A 19,821-nucleotide genomic window follows, 5' to 3' on the forward strand; every position below is an offset into this window, starting at 1 on the left:
TCTACTCTAGGAAGCTTCTTAGCAATTGCTTTTTCACTTTTTGCTCAATTCTTTGGCACTCATTTGTACTCCAGGGTAGAAAGAGGCAATGAGAGAAGCAATGCATAGACTCAGATAGGGTTCGGACCGGAACCTCTCGACCCCTTCTCCATCACGCTGATCACAAAGCCATCGAGTCTCTTTTGACCCCCTCCCACCCCCCACCCCTACCTTAGTAGTTTCGAACGGAGGCAAGACATACCCTCAATGACTGATTCAACTATTTCATTCAGCATTCGTCACTTGATACCTACTTTGAATAGGACTCAAAGCTGTTTTCCAAATCCACTTTCTGTACATAAAGTCCCGTGCGAAGATGTCTTGTCATGATCCCTCTTTGAATGATTTCTGTATTCTGCGGATCTAGAAGATTTCCCTCTTGATCAACACGGAATCCGAGGAAAGTCATGGTATCATGATCCGGGTTAAAAAAGATATATGGATGTGGCCTAAAATAAAATAAAAAATAAAAAAAAAAGAGTGAAAGAATATTCGTGCCAAATGTTGGCCTTACAAAATCAAGCAAAGTCAAAATGGCGAGATCAAAACGTATGAACAAGTATTACGTCTCCTCCCAACGTCTCCGAAGCCGGAAGGGAACAATGTCGTCCTCCTCCTTTGAATCGGCCGATGTCCCGTGAGTCTGACTGGTGTCTTTGTCTGTTAAAGATCGCATCGAGAAATCCTGACAGAGAGAAACATAGTTTCATAATTAGTGGCATCCATGGAATTTTGTCATATCATTTATATGAGCCAGAGGACGAGTTCAAACAAAAAGTTTTCCAAGAGGGAATAATGCAAAAGGAAAAATAATGTAAAAGTATAGTTTGATCGTCCGGGTGAGTTTAGTCCTGAGAAGGACTGTTGTCGGTAATTTAAGAAGAAGCAAAATGACTACAGAATGAGGCGATTGAAGCGGATTGACAATAACGGGTGATCGATGTTTAGGACTCTTGAAATCTTGGAAATCAATCACTCTTTTGAATGCTAATTTTTTTATCACAAACCTTTGACATTATTATCATGAAGTTAACCACAAATTTCCGGAATCCTTCTAAGGTATCCTCTACCAATGAGGTGTTACAAAACGTGCTTTCCTCGCAATCCTTGAGCTGGTAGTTCAAAAAGTTCACAAAATATCGAAGTTCAGACCATGACGGGTTCGTGACTCCACAGTTCCTGACGAAACCAAATACGGAATGAGTATTTACACAAAGAGCTAGGTTCAATAATTAAATGGTAAAAACTTACAAATTGCACACTTAAAGATCTAAGAGAAGAACCCTTACATAGTTAAGCAAATAAATATATTTTTTAAAAGGTTTCTCCCGTTTGGTCTCCTAAACACTTCTGTCGAGAAACAAGAGAGTTAACGCTAGATGCACCTTATTCAAGGGTATTTTGCGAGTAGCGTATTACCATGAGCAAAATTTCCTCTCGTGTCATAAGTCACCTCATCGAATTTGAGATTCATCATCCCATTATTGTTTAATATTCTTACTAGTATGTTTGCGATAGTATGTCAGTAGTTTTTTGAGTGAGTTTTTGTACATTAAGTGGTCAATTTTGGCATAAAATGGCGTTTTTAATAGTTTTTATGTTACTTCTATTTTGTGGAACCTGTATCAAGTGGTCAACCTATATTTAACGGTAACCTGTATTAAGCGGCGGTCAACTTTTATTAAGTGGACAAACTTTATTAAGCGCCATTCCCCGTGGGTGACTGCTTAATACAGGTTTGACTGTTCTATTAATATATTAATATGGGAAGCCAATTACGAAAATCTGGAGAGCAACCGCTTAAGGATAGGTGATACTTTAACAGAACCCAGCTAATTAGAGGTTTGACTGTACCAAGATGAAAAAAACGAGGACGAAAGTGATTTAAGGTTTGAACGCTTGTTTTTCTCTGGGACAACTGCTGTCTCTCCCACGGAACAGGTACAAACCTGATTAATGTTTTAAGACATTCGGCTGGACTCGTGCGTTTAGAGTTCCGGTCATAGTAGAAATGCTGGATGCGTTCAGGTTCCTCCTTGATCAGCTGAAGATACTGCCACACGCGCTGAACTTCGTCGCTCTCTAATTCTCCCTCATCAAACGATGGGCTATTAGTTTCTTTTGCTGCTACGAAAATATACGTTTTGAAGATGTCATGACTTGTAGAAATAGTAAGGACTGTACTCGAGGTGGGTGAGTTGACTTTAGTTAAATTCGAACAGAGGAATTCCCATTATGTTACAAAGGGATAATTACAAGCAAACTGTCTTAAGCACGAAATCTTCGAGATGGTTTCAACAAAGTCCTTGCTTTAAGGACAAAGGATGAAAATTTTCTAATTTTACTTATGTTCCAGCTTAGCACTACATATGTAATACTACAGATTTCAGAAATTTCGGAGTGAGACTGTAAGATGACTTTGTTACTACCAACCAGAAAGCAGTAACATGATTTTTGTTTTCAAATATTCAAATATTTTGTCAGCCAAATTTAAATTAAATCATACCTGCGCTTTTTCTTCTCAAGGAGAACAGGGTGTCTGTCGGAAGACGACATCTTATTTGTGGGAGGAGCTCATCAAACTTGCATGCTTCAGATGACTCCTTTGGCCTCTTATTATATAAAAGATTAATAAGATAAAACAGTTATGAAGTAATATTCTTTAAAAGCATATTGGCAGATACATTTTCTTTCAGTCGTGTATGGGAAAGAATTCTTACCATTAAAGTAGGGTTGGTGATTTCCAGGATATACAAGTCATGTGAATTCCTTCTCCAAACGCGTCCACACTCATCAGTCAGTTCACCCAGGATCAGTAAATTAAACAGCAACGTTTCGAACTCTGGAGTAACCTGTCAAAGAAAGCATTGATTAGAACATAATTTATGATTGCTTCTTTTTTTCCGTAGTTTTTGCTTAACCGTTTTCGCTGGCACGGACGACCTTCAACTTTTTGTCTACTTGCCGGTACACTTTCCAGACTTAATACAATTTTTTTTTACATTCTTGCAAACATAACTCGTGGTTTTTCCCCTAACGGTTGACAGTTTCAATAGCTTTCAGCCATCTTTGTCAAACTATAACTATCGCTCTCGGGGGGGTGAGTGACTAAACAGAGAGAGTTTCAAACTTATGACTTAAATCGAATTTAACAATTACAGTCTAGAGCGATATTTTTCTTGTAAAAGAGATGTCTGATACCTATCAAAACTTTTTACTCTTAAGGGGAAGTTTTAGACGAAGTTTGAAAGAAATATTCTCTAAAAGATCTGTACTCTAGCGCGACGAATTTCTTTAAGACTTTACAGCCATTTTGTGTAAACGTCTTTCGATTTGTCTTACCACCTCACCATTGCATTCTGACTTCTCTTTAGCGACGGTGATGATGCCTTTTTTAGTAGCCTATTCCTATGAATTTGGTTTCCTGTTACTCAAAATTTCCTTAGTTGATAGTTTTCCTTGTTCCAATCAGCTGTCTGTTTGAATTAGAAAGAATGATTGTAATCATCGTGTTTTTGATGATTCAGTTGATTGATTAACCATCAATCAATTAGTTGTTAAGAAAATACATGAATGAATAGAATTAAACAAACTCACCACACAGGAACGATCAAGATGAAAAATCCTCGACAAAGGAATATCCGAATGTAGAGCATGAGGAAGAAAGAAACCAACAGCATCTGCAACATGCGCATGTTTATCATGGAAAGGAATTGTTACACACAAACGAGGTGTTTCTTCACCCTCCTGTAGCATTACTTCCACCACAAGCTGATTGTTGGGAAGCATTTCCAATTCTTCAGCCAACCTACGAACGACCAAACTTTTTCCTACTCCAGGGTGTTCAGAGGATACCACGAGAACATTTAAGCTTTAAAAAATAAACAGTGTTCTCGTTTAGAGTGCGTGGATGGGGGCATGGTTTATGTTGGAGAGATGATGCGTCAGGTAATTTCCTAGCTTAACTTTGAATGACATCCCCAATTCAAATCTCATTTATTCCAAAAAGGAATAAGGTGACAAATATCAAATCCGTCAGTTTTAAAATACAGTAGGAGTTAAGAGTTGGCCTAGGTTTTAGCTTCAATTTTCTAAGACACAATAAGGTTAATTAACATTTAAAAAGACGGACAAAAAAAGTGCCTTTCCTAGAGGTACAACAACCGTCGTAATCTGCAATTTTTGGCACAAAGGCACAATACGGAGAGACAAGCCACATCTTTTCTAATCATCGCGTTCTTTAAAGCGCAACATTTTTCTTATCTTTCCAGTTAATCTAGGTAAGAGTCCTTTAATTCATTCTCAAAACAATGAACAATGGATAGTGATGCTTAAGTGTACGAAAATGCAATCTTTGTCCTCGCGGTCCCACAAGAAATAATTTCCCTTCGTGATTAAAAGAACAATCAGAGATACACCTACTTCTCCGCTCGACTAACTTCGGCAGCTGGACTCCAGATCACGTGCTTCTCACGATACACACCAGGCCTCTGCCCTGGTACTGTAAACTGCTTTGCGAGGAATCGCCGCAGCTCGTCTGGTCGAGGATACCTCGGCATTAATACTTTGTACTGTTCCAAACAAGTGATGATATGAGCTCGTTCTTCATTTTCGCTACTGCATAGAACAACAAGGGCCAAGCCTGAAAAATTCATAAAAAGAATGAAACAAAACATTAAAAGCAAACTATAAATTTAAGGGAATATTTACCTTTCTAAGACAAGGAAATTTTTGATTCAACAATTCATTACGTAAGAGGCAGCTAGCTCCTCAGTTCCGTTTTATTTCAGCAAACGGAGCTAGTTTTCAAGGATAAAGAAAGAAAAGTGAACTAAGTACCTTGTAAAAGAGTAGGAATTAGAAGTAGACATTAATGAAAGAATAAAAGACTCTTTTACACTAATATCTTCGTTTACCACAGACCAGAATACAGGACCTAAGGGCATAACGTCAAACAGAACTTACTTTCCGGGTAGGAATAATCGTGCAGCAATGTGTGTAAACAGTCTACCACCTTCTGACTGACGTCATAGTCTAACAGGTCACCATTGACTAAACAGTATAGTTTGTTTCCATTGCTTGCCAGGGCTCGACGAAATAGTAACTCCACCTAGAAAACAGAGAGTAGACCATCACGATATGTTCAGCTTGCTTCGCGTTTCCCATACTGCAATTAGTTATGGTAATAGGACTAGGTGGAGTCCAATTTACTCTGTAATCGTACGATTGATTAACAAAATTGGACGACCGCGAAGTGGGAGTCCTATTTGTCAATCACGAGTATGATTACAGACAGAATTGGAAGACAATAAGTTTTTTTACCAATTAATCATAACCGTTTCAATTTCCGAAAACAGCAAAAACAATTTGGTAAAAAATCTCCCTGAGAGACTAAATTAAACAAATTTCTCCATTTTGTAGATTCCTTAATATTTTTTTTTAAGGACAAGTGGTTATTTCTGTGGTTATTCTGTTTAACTCTGTGATTGTTGGATTTGGCTGAGTGAACTTAGTATGATTGACAACTTCAACTGTCCGATTACAGGTGTCCGATTACAGCCAACTGTCCGATGACAATGTCCGATTACAGCTCTAGGGAATGATTAGTGAAAATTAAGCAGCTACTGCGCCAATCACGGTTGAGGAAATTGTAATGGTTATGATAAGTATAGGTAAACAACATGATTTCTTATGCAAGGTGGTGTAAAAAAGCACAAGTAAACTTTTCAAAGAAAACGAAATTGCAAGAAAAATCATGTTATTCCTTGCTAATAACGCACATAGAAAAAAAACCCCAGAAAGTCAAGACAGGTGAAATTTTGAAAGCGTGCGCGCACCATTTGTAATTCACACTTGTGTTATGACTTTGATGCATTCGTTTGCAGCCAATCAGAAGCGAGTACTTTTGTCATTTTCATTATTACATGAAAAATAAACTCGTCTAGTACCAATCAGAAGCGTATAATGTCTTTATTTACATTATTAATCCAGTTACATAACTTAAACGAAGACGAGTAAAAGATTATGGATCTGTATGGGTGACTAAGTTAGAAGTTCTTCCCTTTGCCAAGGCTACTCTTGTATTTGTGTAGAGTGATGTCACGCTAGTAATTACCTCCTCAGATGTCGTTTCAGATGTGCAAACGAGGACTTCGTCGCTATTTGGCAAACTATGCATTCCATCCTCCTTATAAAGTTCAAGAACAGCGGAAAAGATGTTCTCTGAAAAGAGCGCGTAAAAAATGTTTGAATCAAGAAAAATACCAATTATGGATTAAGAGGACGAGTGGATATAAAAGTAAACGGCTGAATAGAGAGATACACACTTTTATCGTTAAACAGTTTAGTTGAGGTGGAAGCCGCTGTCCTAATGCTTTTACCATGAGGTCATATACACGAGTATGAAAATGTCATCACCACTTGTCTCGCAATAAATATGGAACCATAAACAAACGTTTCCTTTCTTTATTTTTTTTAATGAGGTTTAGAGAAATCGATTCGGCAGCCTCAGGATGTGCTTACTTCTTAGGAGCGAAAATTATGCTCTACATTTACCAACTAAACGAGAACGTTATTGGCAGCAACTTACCTTTTTTTGCTAACATGAGATTCGGCTGTCCTCTTTTCAAGTAAGTTTGGATTTCTCTCCCCATAACTCTGTCCTCTATGAGAAGAAATGATTACAATTGAGGGTTGGTTCATGCGAATGATTAATTAATAAAAACAATACTTCTTTTAGGCAAAGCAAAGAATAAGGACCAAGTATCCCTAAGATCAATTGGTTCTAGCAGGACATAAAGGTAGGATAATTTTGTATAACGGCAGGAGATCAGATGTCTAGGAAGGTATTTACATAAAGAATTTAAAAGTTAACACGTCATACTGAGGTAGGTCTTGGCCAGATTTCTGAAAATTCAGTTAACGTCGATACCATTATTCTGGGTTAATAACATCAAAAAATTGTAGGCGCTAAATATGTAGTGAATATCACGTTTCAGCACTTTAGCTCCGTGAACTCGCAATATACAAAGTGACAAGCAAGAAATGCAAAAAAAAAAGAATAAAACAAGAATTGCAAGGTGGTATAACAAATAAAATGTAAATTATTGAAAGGTACCATTTCCGGCAACCAAGCAAGATAGAAATACACCAATTTCGTCCAAAGTCAAAAAGGTTCCCCCTAATGTTTCGTCCAACGTGAAGTTTGCCTCTTCAGGTAGACTCGAATGTGAAAACTCATCATCACCTTCTTGCAAACTAAAACACATAAAAAAAATAAAGTAATGAAAGAGGGCTTAGGATTGTACTCAATCAAAATCCTTGGCGCGGACTTACTCCTCTATCAGTTTCGTTAATTTCACTCAGAGTCCTGGAAGAAACATCAGGAAGGTCCTCCTGCGTAGTTTCGTTGAGTCTATTTCTGTTTCGTCTTTTTCGTTTGCTCATTAAGAGATAGGAGAGAGTAGGTGCTGGTATTCATGGATTCCTGGCTTAACTCTGGCTAAAATTACTCAAATTGTTTGAAACTGTCAACCACCTTCATCACTATATCATCGGTGCACATGCATATGGCAACAGAACAAACCATTTAGCACATGTACATTTTCTTGAAGTTACTTTCGATGCGGTCTACAAATTATTTTCTTACCTCATCTGGTCATCAGAATGTTGAGAAGATTGTGATGACTCTTCGTCTGAATCAGGAGTCTCGCCTATGATGCCCCGGAATTTGGGGTCTTCTGAAGCTTTCTCGTAGAGTTCATCTAAAAGGTCGCTTTTATCCTTGTTTTGCACACACCAAAGAACAAGCTCGGCAACGTTACCTTTCATATCGTTGTAAAGAGCTGCCACAGCGAGGCGTTCAGGCTCTGAGGGATTTAGCCTCTCCACATTATCAAAAAGGCTCTCGTACTTTTCACTTATCTCTTCGTTGTCTCTGAAGGTGTCATCTTGGCTGGACGGGGATGTTGTGCTACGAGCATCTTGACCGCTGTAGAAATCCAGATCAAAATCTGTTGACCAGAGACCTGCCTCAATAAGAGCTTCGTGCAGTAATTTCCTGTGAAGGCTTGGAAGAACCTTTTCAAGAAGACTGTAAACTTGGAGATTAAGAGATTCCAATGTCGTGCCTTGTTTCAAGCTAGCGAGTTCCTTGCGTAAGAATAAAAGTTGCTGTATGGTGAAAAAGTTTAACTCGCGGTATTTCATCCGCATCTCGTTGATGTGTTCTCTGCACGCGTAGCAAAGTTGTTCAAATTCTTCGCACTTTGACTGGATTTCATCAATGATTCTTTTTCCCATAGAGCTCTTACACTTGTATTCTTCGCTCCAGTCGAGGTGTGAAACATCTCCAGTTTCACAGAGATTTACATAAGCCTGGCCAAGTTGAACAGCACCTTGAAGCAACTGAGAATAAAAATGGAAATTTCTTATGCCTTTTAACCGTATTCAAATTGCACGAGGAAAGAAAGAAAAAAAACATCATGTAAATAAAGTTATAGTAAAAGCTTCACCAACACTAAAACTTTAACCCTTTTTGATATTTCTTCAGCCTTTTCTTTTAATATGCCCTCTTTATCTTTGCAGCTTAATGCACTCATCCTTTCTTTCCTGCTGCATTCTTTTGCTTTGAAAGGTGCCTCACCTAAATTCTCTTGAACAACTTTGCTTTCACTCTCGTTGGCCATCTAAAATATTACCTCTCCAAACTTGTTTATATCCTCTTGGCCGCCTTGTGATTCCTTTCCCGAAATGAGAGCAAGTTTACTTTGTAGCTCCTGAAGTTTCTCTAAACTGAATTCCTTTCGTTCACCACTTAGGTCGGTTGGAGGTAAAAGTAAACTGATAACGGAATCCACACTTTTCTTGTAATAGAGCCTAGCTGGTTCCACACTGTCCTGCAAATGACCAATGGAGTATACTCCTCTTTCGTTGATAGCTTGAGCCAATTTGAGAGAAGACATGGCATGCTCATCCTTAACGCCCTTAAGCCAATCAAGATGGCAGCTGATGCTGTTCTGTAAGACCGCAATTATCAGTATACGGATTAGTTTTAACGAAGCTATATCATCTAGATACTTGTATTACTAAACTTCTGCGATGTAAGGAAGATTAGGTGCTTATCTTTGAAATCAATATCGCTCATGAAAACTGATGTCATTGGTTAATCGACCTACACTGTAATTTAGCGTAATACTTTTCAATACCGATTCGCCACCGAAACCAACAAATTACTCAAACTACTGTTAAAAAAGACTTGTTCACTTTCTAATCAATTCTCGCTGACTTTATACCTGCCACAATAAAGATAGTCTTACAACGTGCAAGACTGTGATGATCAATACTATCAAATGAACAAAACGTGCGGCAAAACCTTACCAGCTTCTCGAGCAAAGATTTGTCTTTTTCGATCTCCCTCCACACGCTGTCACATGCACTGATAAGTTTCCCAAAGCTGGTGTCTTTGTCCAGGTCAAAAATGAAGGGAGCAAAGCCAAGAGCAGTGGTGTGCACACAGGAAACACGATCGGTCTCAATGTCAGTCTCACCAGCTGACATCATCGCTAAGTCCACCAGAGTTTTCACCTCGTCCCTTCCTGGTAAGAAATGTAAGAAAGGAAATAATTTGAACAATACAGCAAACAAGGAAGAGGGAAAATTGGTACTTTGGCATCATTTACATGAAAGGAGTTGCAGAAATATAACGGTGAGTAGGGATCTAAAAAAAAGTTGAAAATGAAAACTGTCTTTCATGATAGTGTTAGAATATTGACATTAGAAACAGGTCTATTTCGATGACTCCGTTATTGGTTTTATTTATACACACTTTTCAAGGAAACAGTCATCAGTATTTAGAAAAACTACCACAGGTTACCACTGATGTGAAGAATTTCGCAGTTACTATTTGTTAACTGTGAGATTCAGTCGGTCGTTTGGTTGTTCACATTTAGTCAGTACTGGGAAGTTAGTTTATTATCAGAGAAAACGCACCTTGCACTTCCTTTCGAAGCCAGTAGATGTAGTCTTTGGAAGCAACGACAGTTTTCAAGCAATCGATCATTACAGGCGTTACATGTTCAAGATCTTTTCCCATTTCTAAAACATCATCACCAATAGTTGAGAGAGGGCGTCCGCGAAATTCGTCGCTCATCTAGTAAAAACAATAATAAAATCATACCATTTAAATCAAATGGGTATTTCTTCCCGTAAAACAGCTTTTCTCTCTGGTATGTCAATAGAATTATTTTGCCGCATTACGCCTTAGATAGATTGAAAGAAATCGATACTGGGGCAAGTGCAATTAAGCCTGTCACATAGTTGTTTCTTTCGACTTTTCAAAATTATTGTATTACGGCTAAGGAACTTTTACATTGGCTTGTTATCTATCCACTTTTCACCATTTAACATTCACTTAACCCTTTTGCTCCCAAGATCTGTCTGCTATACAATTCTGATGATATTAGTTCAGAGAATTTGGTATTGGATCAACTAATAATCCCCTAAATGATATTTTTTTTATTTTTATCACTTGTGTACTTGATATTGTAAGGATATTGTCAGGGGAAATTCTGTCATGGTCATTCATGGGAGTTAAAGGGATGAGAGGCACTCAGTAAAGCAATAAAGGGCCAAGGTCTATACTTGATAATTACCTGATCGTAAAAGTCATCGAGCACTTGAAAGTCTCCTTCAAGTTCCATGGCTTCTTGAAACTCCAAGATAGCTGCGGCGGCTTCCTCGCACCCTCTCAGCTTCTGGTACTGTTTGATCTGATCAACTCGTCGATTGATGACGGCTTCAACATCTTGTTCGTCGGGAAGGAGCTTCAGTGCTATTCCAATTTCAGTATCGAAATACTCTGGCTCGTTTCGAAATTTGCCGAATCTTTCATCCACTTCTCTCAGACTAATTTGTCCCCTACATACTCTATCCCACAAAGTTTGCCATCTTTCGAAGGACTTGGTCCACAAAAGCTCGTGCACTGTGTCTAATGTCATTACTCCAGCTAATCGAGGATCACCTCGACAAATGGAAGCCGCATTTTTCTCGCACTTATTCCAAATGGTACGGAAAAGAAAGCTGGATCGGAGTAGATGAAGATATTGAGTCATTCTCTTATTCCTTGGCGTGAGTTCAAAATATTTCACTAGAGGCTCTTCACTGATTCCGCGTTTGTGGCAAAGTTCAAGCACACGACAAGATGTTACGTCGTTCTTCAGTTTTTCTTTGATTTCATTCAAGTTAACTTCAACTAAAAAGTGAAAACGGCACGACTGTTTCAGAAAAATGTTATAAACTACAAAAGTTACGTGTTAAATCTATCCTTTTGGCTTGGTTCGGTTGCCTCTTTTTCCTTCGATCCTAGTAGTTTTTAACTCAATTCCTATCATATCCGAGCGTTTGGGTCTCACCTGACTTTACAGCAGAACAAAACTCCACGAAAGATGATACTGCTTCCCTCTCGCTTTCAAACGCTTTGAGCTCCTCACAGCGCATTTCAAGAAATACCTCCATTGGATCTGTCTCGTTTTGGTTTTCCTTGACTCTATCCATCTTGACCGCTTCACGAGGGACTCTGGATTGATTGTCCTCGGAACTGGTTCGCAAATAGTTCAACCTCAAGAACTTTTTTCGATTTCTCTGAACAAGTCGTAGTGTTTTCACATCAATCTCAGCATTCCTGAGGCCGTTGCTGACCCATTCCAAAAGTGAAGACGCCTGATGAAGAAGCACTGAGCCTTCAGAAGATAAAGTGGCTCCATCTTTACGTTGGCCGTCTATAAAAGAAATAATTGCCATTTTTCTTAAAATTTAAGATTTAAAATTTTCTTTGAAGATCATCATTAAATAAAACTATTAATACACAGTTTTTAATACGCGTGTAGCCAGCTGTAAAGAATGTTGTGGAATCTGGTGACTAGTAGTTTAGACCGCAATCCTATTAACCTGCGGTGTGCGTGCGGCACATGCGCAGAGACAGTTAAAAAACGTGCTCGACTGCACGAGAGAACCGCCATGTTGGAATTTGGACTCGTTATGTACTCGTTGTGTTTTACTAAGCGTGGCCGTCCCGTTTTGTTCTGTCACTGTTAGAAGTTTGTGATTAAGTATTCGTCGATTAAAGTCAATTAATTCAGTCTTGTGGTTTACACAAATGTTAAGAAAAAATTATTTAGCCGCATTTTCAAATTCCCCTTGATTATCTACAAAAGTGAAAACGTCATTACGTACTAAAGTATTTAAAGTACTCTTCCATCGGTTTCCAAGAAAACAAATGTCGCAAAAGCTCATCCCTTGAAGGATCTTCCCTGTCGCTTTCCTTTGGCCATTGCTTCATAAGAAAACGACCAAACAGTTTGCCGACCCCAGATGCCTGCCGGTCAGTTAGCTTTGATGATTCCAGACTGGACCTCAACTTTTCCATTTGGTCTTCCCTGACGTCGCCCTATAGAAAGAAATATGAATGGAACGATTAGATTTTTGATTGAGAAAAAAATAACAAGTTTACCTATACTTACCTGGTCGATCAGTGTACGCGATCAATGATTCGTTATTCTTGTATAAATGCAAACTATTTTCTTCAGTTATTCTTAAAACGTTGAGATGACAGTACGATGGTGTCAACAACCTACCTGTCGAGAACGGTCTATAGCCTTGAATGCAGTGGACATGAGGCAGTCGCCAACATCTTGATGATAAATGCTGAGATCAAGGGTGCAATATAATTCTATAACACGCTGATAGTCGATCTGTTTATTCAAAACAAAGAAGTGCACATGACCAAGAATGACTAGTGGGGTTGAAGAAATCATTTTTCTATTTATAGTCAATTATTAAATGTACTAAAACTATATACGAACTAATAAAGGCTTGGTCAGTGGCAAAGTATACAAGAAACATTCGACACCTACCTCGCAAATTCGATTTTCAAATACTCCTTTCACACAGTTTTCCAGGCATTGTTGCATTTCGTCATCATCCAGCTTTACCGAAAGAAGGTTCGACCAAAACTAAAGGAGATGGAGATAAACCTTTACTGAAAATCTCAGCGAATCTTTTTACATTTTACGTAAGTTGAAATGATTGTAAACTTAATGTATCTGCGTCGCATTTAAAATGAATTACGGTGTCTCTCGCCTTTATCTCCCTAACATAACCGGGAACTATTGACCATCTGTGTCGCTGATCTTAGATCAGTACACTTTCTTATTCAATTAATTGCGCAAACTGTATGATGATCTAGTTTTGATTTTCCTTTTCTTTTTTTTTCGTAAAACACCGTTAGTGTGCGCTCATAACGGGGTCTATAGGACTAAAACTGAATTACATGCATAAGTATGACCCAACGATGTCTTACTTTACTGACTTCGAAAACTCAGCAGTAAAAAGCTTTTCCCATTTTATTAGTACCTGGAATTCTTCTTGGCAGTACTTTTTCGATGCGAGCTGCAACCTTCCCGAAGCCCGATGCAGCGTTTCCAAAGATTCGCGTAAACTTTCAAACGATTGTTTGAAAATATGTTCATGCGTGTTGTCTTCCTTTCCGTCAATCTGTGCAGCAGAAGAGTCTTGTTTTGCCAACACAAGACTATTGCCTAGGAGTTTCAAAAGGCCACAGAGTATTTGACTTCTCTTCTGGATAGCTAACTGGTGCTCTGTTAGAAGGTGCTGTAAAAGCTGTGAGGCTGCTTGAGCTAGTGACGTCATTTCCTCCCATTGAGTGAAGTGTTCCGCCCTAGTGAATAAAAGACAAAGGAGAATTGTACTATGAGACGATAGAGCTGACCGTAAAAGGGAACCTGGGTTCAAAATCTATCAAAGTTAAAGAGCCAGCTAAAGTTTTCTTGTGAGGTTGATTTAAGTTAGTCTGCGCATCCTCATCCTACTCATATTAGATAAATTTTTACCTCTCAAACTTCTCATGAACTGCGTTCATGTCCTTGATGCATTCTTCAAGAGAATCCCACTATGAAAATAAGACAATATCATGAAGGAAACACTAATTTCCTTTCGTTTGTTTGTTTATTTTAAACAAATTTTATTTTATTACCGCAACTTGCTTTAAATATAAACTTCACCAACCGTACTTTCAAACAATATCAACATGGGAAGACTGCTTTCAACACTAAGTTTGCCTTAGTCATGATTCTGAAGTTACTTACAGTACTGACCAATAATAACTTACAAAATCATTATTTATTTTAATGTAAATATTTCATCAACAGTGCATACATACAATAAAAAGAAAGAAAACAACCTCTCTACCGAACGAAAAATAAAAAAATAACAACAACAACAACAAGACGCTACATTCATTTCTTGGCTAATTACAACATTCATGGATTAAACATACATTACATATATTGCCACTGTATAGGTCATTAATCGAAAGTTGTAGACACATGAAAATACATTAGGTTTTTCCTAACTATACTTCGGCAATAGTAATCTTGTTAAGTAATGGGTAAAAGTTTGTGATTGCCGATCACGCAAAAAGTTTGATTGTTTGTTTTATGTTGGCAATGAGGAAGGTCGCCAAGGTCGAAGGGCGAGAGGGAGACTACGGACCACTTGGAGAAGGACTGTCGAAAGAAAGAGGCAAGGCGGGCTGAAAGAGCTGGAATGTGGCCAAGGCGGCGGCACGCGACAGGGGGTTGGGCGGACGTGACGGAAGCCATAGCCAATGCAGTGGAATGAATGAACAATTGTTCGTTTTTTGAAAAATTTCCCAGAATTACGTCTGTTCTATTGCAATCTGTATCTGATGTTATCCTTCAGATACAGATTTGCAATTGAACAGACGTAATTTTGGGGGGTTTTTACAACAACAAAAAAAAATACGTCTTCTAAACCAGTCCCTGAAAATTAACTCAGCTAAGATTCTTTAACGTTGTTTTAACTTTGCTCAATGTAGAGATGTACAAACTCGTTTTACATATCATGTCAGTGAATATGGCAACAAGAAAATTACCTCCTCCTCCGAGAGAAATAGAGGCCTATCTCTCTCCTTTACGACCCGAAGAAGTGTCCAACAAACTTCAAACAAAGAGAAGTTTCCCCTCTTTAAAACCTTGCTCATGTCAAAGATTGAGAGTGCCAACAAAAATGTCCTTTTGAATAATGGGTCGAACTCAAACATGGGAGAAAGTTGGTTTTGAAGAAGTGCTGGAGTGTTGGCCCTGTCCCTGCGAAACATAAAAAGGAACAAGACAAACTATTAATTTTATTCACGTTTTAGAAATGATAGTCAGAATAGAAAATGACTTCAATAATACAGTTTCCGCTCGATACGTCGATAAAAAGATTAATTGTTACTTAGAAACGTGAAAGCCATGGCCATGGAAGAAACCGTAAATTCTTTCTCAACTAAAAACTGTAAGCCTTCACAACACTCAGACAAGTCTTGTGTGTCGGTCACCTTGTCTTTATAAAGCATTAGTATAAAATAAGTCCAACCTTGCATTGAGCACATGTCGTCGTACTCGAAAAAAGTCGAAGAGGTCATCTGCTCCCCACCAATTGTTGTCATTCAGTGAGCTTGGTGCTGCTGGTCGCTGACCGCCCGAGAATGGCACCACTGATTTCGATAAGAAATGAAGCAAGGGGACAGCGAACAACCAGTGAAATATTCCGTACTTTTCCTCAATTACGTATTTACACAGTCGTTTCAAGTTATCCACCAGTGTCCTTAAAAATAGAATTAAGGTGTAATTCAAAAATACATCTCGCGTGAGAATAAATGAATTTTCTCCCACTTACTGAAAACTGATTTATTAAACGTATAGTTGTTTTGCAGGAGCTTTCAACAAAGTTATTTACCATTACATGTTACATCTAAACGATATTAAGCGAGAGAACATTGAACCACACAAATAGGGATCATGAGACCCAACATAATCTGCGTTAATGATGAAAAAAAGATATCAAACCTTTGCACTTTGCCTGGAAAATGCAGCAAAAGTTCTTCGAACTCAATGCATTTCTTCAAAATTGTGTTTCCATGCAAAGCAAGATTTTCTAAAATGTCCCTCAACACATTATCCTCTATGAACATTAAGCGATGTCCAACAGCGAGGGAAGCGATCATGATAGATGTAACCAGTCGTTTGACTTGAACCTCATCATCTCTGGCTTGGGTTTGCTGCACGTGAGTATTGTATTTCAGCCGTGGAAACAGATAATCAAACAGCACCTTATCAAAAAGCATTAGAGGAATAAATGTATGGAATGAGCTCCAAAGTGTAATTGTCACCTATCATCTTCGCATTCAAAATAGTAATTATTGACTTTGATGAGTCAGACTAACGCTGCATATTCATGTAGCTATACAGATCTATTATTCTTTTATACCAACCTGCTTTTCGTCAAAACCGGGTAACATACGATGGAAAATGTAACTTCCATTCTCCACTTCTTGCTCTCGCATGCAATACATCACATTGTTAATTTGAGTCAAGGCAGTTGACGCAGTAATTCCTCTTTCACCAGATGCGATTCTGTCCCATTCTGGTAACATAAACAGCATAGCCTTTCTTCGACCCTCCGCTGGATCGAGAGAAACCTTTTTCAAAAAGGGTAGATGGTTGGTGAAGGCATCCCATATTCGAGGCTCACTGAAGACTGCATCATCATACTGGTGCCAAACAGCTATATAATAATAACCATAGATGACTAATAGAATTCCAACTTACAAGCCTTACACCTTCCCGTTTACCACTAGGTGAATCGGAATCAATCGTGAGTAAAAATGAATGACTAAAGCTGAATTAATAAATGAATTAATAAATGGACTAAAGAACGCACATGAATAAATAAACGAATGAATTAATGATGGAATTAGTGCAAGAAGGGGATACAAGAATGACAAAATTTGTTAGAATTCAGTATCATCTTACCGTTGCTTTTTCGTGAATCCTCACGAATGAGTAAGGAACGGTTAACATGATCCCTCGTGTAAGGCACGAACCCAAGCAGACATTCCCATAATGGCTTTGGTGACACGTTCTTTCCTTGTGGGCGGAATACAGTGTATTTGTAGGAGATTCTCCGTGATGCCTGTCGCAATGTTATATTGGCCTTTCCCTCCAAAACAAAGTAGCCATCGAGTAAATCCCTACAATTGAGGAAAATCAGGTAAATAAAGACAATGAAAACACGTTTTGTATAATTCAGCTTCAGAGTTGAGACTTACCTGACAATTCGAACTTCAACCTGATTCTGGGGGTCTTTCCACGAAAAAGGAAAACTCCCGCAGATGAAAATTCTATCCCCTTGTCTAGGGTTGAATTGAAACGTTGGTGTTAATAACGCATGGAAAATAACTGTCAGAAATTCGGTGTCTGGATTTGTCACCCTACTGTCACTGTGAGTACTCAGAGGTTGGTTACTAGTTAATGGTTGGCTATTGGCTGTTCGGTAAGTGCTCTGACCAGCTCTTTCGTTTTCACTTGATTTAGAAGTTTCTGGCGTAACAGCTTCCCCTTTTTTGCTGTCAACTGATGCGGCACCAGTTTCAGACTTTAAGACGTAATGTTGGCCATTACCTGAATCCTTGCTATTACCATCGGTATTTGTGGATTGTTTCTCTTCATTATTTTTGAGATTTGAATTCTCAGCAATTTTACCCTCAGCATCTTGACCAGTTTCCTTGTCTTTATTGCTGTCGAATGTTGAATCATTGTCAGCACCCTCAGTAATCCGTAGAGTGACCGTTGTGTTGCCTCTCTGTTCCACAACTATGTTACCCTCACATGGTACCTGTTGGACATATTCTTGTTGCTTCTTAACATCATTTGCAATGTTATTTTTCTTCTTGAATTCTTCCTTCGCGTCAATGCTCCGATTTGCAGCGCTCTCATCCGGTTGTCCTGGGAAAGTGGTTTTATCTTCTTCAGCAGTGATGGGTGGAGTTATTGCCTGTTGACTGATGTCATTCTTAGAGCCTCCAATTAGACCTGGGTAAACATTTTCTTCAGGACATTCACTGCAGGTTTGAAGAAAAGAGCTTATGTTAGTCTTACAGTGATGTATCACAAGGATTTGTGATTCAAAGAGTTAAATGTTTATTTTAAGGCTACCAAGGTATGTTATATATCAAAATTATAGTATACAGTGGTGAGTTTCGTGTCTTCAACGCTTCATTCACGACTCACCTCGTTTTTGTGTTGTTTTGATCATCAGTGATTTGCTCTCGGTCTCCTTCTGAGAGAAATGGTTCCTTTTCGATCTGAATTCCTGGTGGTACCTATACATTCACAGAAGAATGAGAAATGATACACTCACTGACTGTAAGCAGTTGCAGGACACGCTGAGAAATCGAGGTTAGTAAGATATTAATGGTATCCCTGGGTTTAAAGAAAAGAGGAAGATTTCAATCCAAACAAACTTTGGAGATTAGCGGGCCAAACAGTGAAAGACAACCCACTAAATTGGCCAATCATAGTGCAATTACTAAGAGAGTCATATTGAATACAGCTACAAAGTTGATGTTTGCGTGCACAAAGTCTTTGTACCAAAAATAGTTCCACAACGTGATTAATACCGTGTTGGGTGTGGCTTTAACCGTGTTAGCGGTTTCTGGTTCAGGCACTACTTTGGCAGGTTCCAGCTCAACAGTTGTTTTTGTGTTGGGAGATTTTGGTTTACCAGAAGAATGGCCTCCGTTTTCACGGGCTTCGATGCTTGAGTCAGTAAGAGGGATTTTTTCTTCTTTTTGTAAGGCTTGAACCTCACTCATATTAGGTGGATTGTTATTGGTGTTCCCCTCTTCTCCATTTGAAGAACCGTCTCTTTCGAAATCATCCTTCTTGCTTTTGGCCTCATCGACTGATTCTGTGATCGAAGCAGGTTGATTGATAACACTGGAGCTCTGATCCTGAGAAGGCTCTGGTCTGTTTTCCGAAACTTCAGTTCTGTCCAGGTGATCTGTTCAGGCAAAATTAAAATCATAATCATGTAACAGTTACTTCCCAGCCGCTAGTTGAAATATCGTGTATTTTGTCTGATAATGATAATTTTGTAAATAGACAAAAAGTCAAATTTGTCTCTTAATAAATAATTGAAAATTAACTTCTCATGCAAGGAGATTAAAGCACCAAATTTTTACTACCTTTAGTACCGAGTACTGAGTACCAGGTTTCCGCTGTTGGTCGGGGTGTAACTTTCGATTTATTTTTACCAATATCAACTGTTGCATTGCTTCCTGAATGTTCACCTATTATTTCTAAATCAGTAAACGATACTGTAGGGAATACCTAACGTCAAGTAACGAGAGGATTCTATAATTTAACAGCAGTTACAAGCACATCTAGTTTATGTTTTGATAAGATTCATTTAGACTTGGAATTTCAGCGATTAAACTGTTCATACAAAATATTGAACGGTAGTAACAACTCTTGTACGAAAGGCAGTGAAAGATATTTTTTTGTCCTGTCATGAGCATGGGACAAAGAAAAAATTATAAGCCCCCATGAGGAATGGAACCTCAGATCTTCGGATTCCGCTCTACCACTGAGCCACAGAGACGCTACGGTGAGCGAAGTACATTACGTCCTGCATACTGCTAGGATCAGCGATGTCGATAGCGTCATGTTTGTACGAAGGACAATTCAACAGTGCACCTTATATCCTCTTTATGAGGTCTGTTTTCAGTATCATTTAAGCAAAAGGTACCTGGATCCAAAATAGTTTTGGGCCAGAAGTCTCACAAAAACTTGGTATTTATTTCATTACCTCTATTAATTGGCATTCACCGCTAAAAATATATCTATATGAAGACATTGG

At 38.5% G+C, this 19,821-nt stretch overlaps 2 protein-coding genes across 3 annotated transcripts in view; one reads left to right on the forward strand and one right to left on the reverse strand.

The window, feature by feature from the left end:
- Positions 1 to 19,821, forward strand: part of LOC136280501 (E3 ubiquitin-protein ligase rnf213-alpha-like) — a 184,377-nt gene that overhangs the window by 100,440 nt on the left and 64,116 nt on the right. The window lies entirely within an intron of this gene.
- Positions 1 to 19,821, reverse strand: part of LOC131782630 (E3 ubiquitin-protein ligase rnf213-alpha-like) — a 53,233-nt gene that overhangs the window by 32,119 nt on the left and 1,293 nt on the right. The window contains exons 2-32 of one of the 2 annotated variants that reach the window (XM_066165802.1): positions 18,581 to 18,963; positions 18,192 to 18,283; positions 17,231 to 18,022; positions 16,935 to 17,152; positions 16,394 to 16,686; positions 15,969 to 16,231; positions 15,496 to 15,726; positions 15,011 to 15,224; positions 13,947 to 14,005; positions 13,450 to 13,774; positions 12,951 to 13,049; positions 12,672 to 12,788; positions 12,271 to 12,484; positions 11,451 to 11,816; positions 10,692 to 11,290; positions 10,030 to 10,189; positions 9,418 to 9,635; positions 8,739 to 9,056; positions 7,688 to 8,445; positions 7,157 to 7,296; positions 6,629 to 6,703; positions 6,155 to 6,261; positions 5,005 to 5,149; positions 4,462 to 4,681; positions 3,637 to 3,910; positions 2,760 to 2,891; positions 2,546 to 2,651; positions 1,989 to 2,163; positions 1,047 to 1,218; positions 606 to 724; positions 294 to 488 (exon numbers count right to left, since the gene is read on the reverse strand). In XM_066165802.1, coding sequence (XP_066021899.1) covers positions 294 to 488; positions 606 to 724; positions 1,047 to 1,218; positions 1,989 to 2,163; positions 2,546 to 2,651; positions 2,760 to 2,891; positions 3,637 to 3,910; positions 4,462 to 4,681; positions 5,005 to 5,149; positions 6,155 to 6,261; positions 6,629 to 6,703; positions 7,157 to 7,296; positions 7,688 to 8,445; positions 8,739 to 9,056; positions 9,418 to 9,635; positions 10,030 to 10,189; positions 10,692 to 11,290; positions 11,451 to 11,816; positions 12,271 to 12,484; positions 12,672 to 12,788; positions 12,951 to 13,049; positions 13,450 to 13,774; positions 13,947 to 14,005; positions 15,011 to 15,224; positions 15,496 to 15,726; positions 15,969 to 16,231; positions 16,394 to 16,686; positions 16,935 to 17,152; positions 17,231 to 18,022; positions 18,192 to 18,283; positions 18,581 to 18,963 — 7,579 coding nt within the window. Of the gene's footprint in view, positions 1 to 293; positions 489 to 605; positions 725 to 1,046; positions 1,219 to 1,988; positions 2,167 to 2,545; positions 2,652 to 2,759; positions 2,892 to 3,636; positions 3,911 to 4,461; positions 4,682 to 5,004; positions 5,150 to 6,154; positions 6,262 to 6,628; positions 6,704 to 7,156; positions 7,297 to 7,687; positions 8,446 to 8,738; positions 9,057 to 9,417; positions 9,636 to 10,029; positions 10,190 to 10,691; positions 11,291 to 11,450; positions 11,817 to 12,270; positions 12,485 to 12,671; positions 12,789 to 12,950; positions 13,050 to 13,449; positions 13,775 to 13,946; positions 14,006 to 15,010; positions 15,225 to 15,495; positions 15,727 to 15,968; positions 16,232 to 16,393; positions 16,687 to 16,934; positions 17,153 to 17,230; positions 18,023 to 18,191; positions 18,284 to 18,580; positions 18,964 to 19,821 lie in introns of both variants that reach the window. The other variant, XM_066165801.1, reaches the window with a different exon arrangement.

Source organism: Pocillopora verrucosa, chromosome 4 (assembly GCF_036669915.1).
Source record: "Pocillopora verrucosa isolate sample1 chromosome 4, ASM3666991v2, whole genome shotgun sequence".
Taxonomy (NCBI): Eukaryota; Metazoa; Cnidaria; class Anthozoa; order Scleractinia; family Pocilloporidae; genus Pocillopora; species Pocillopora verrucosa.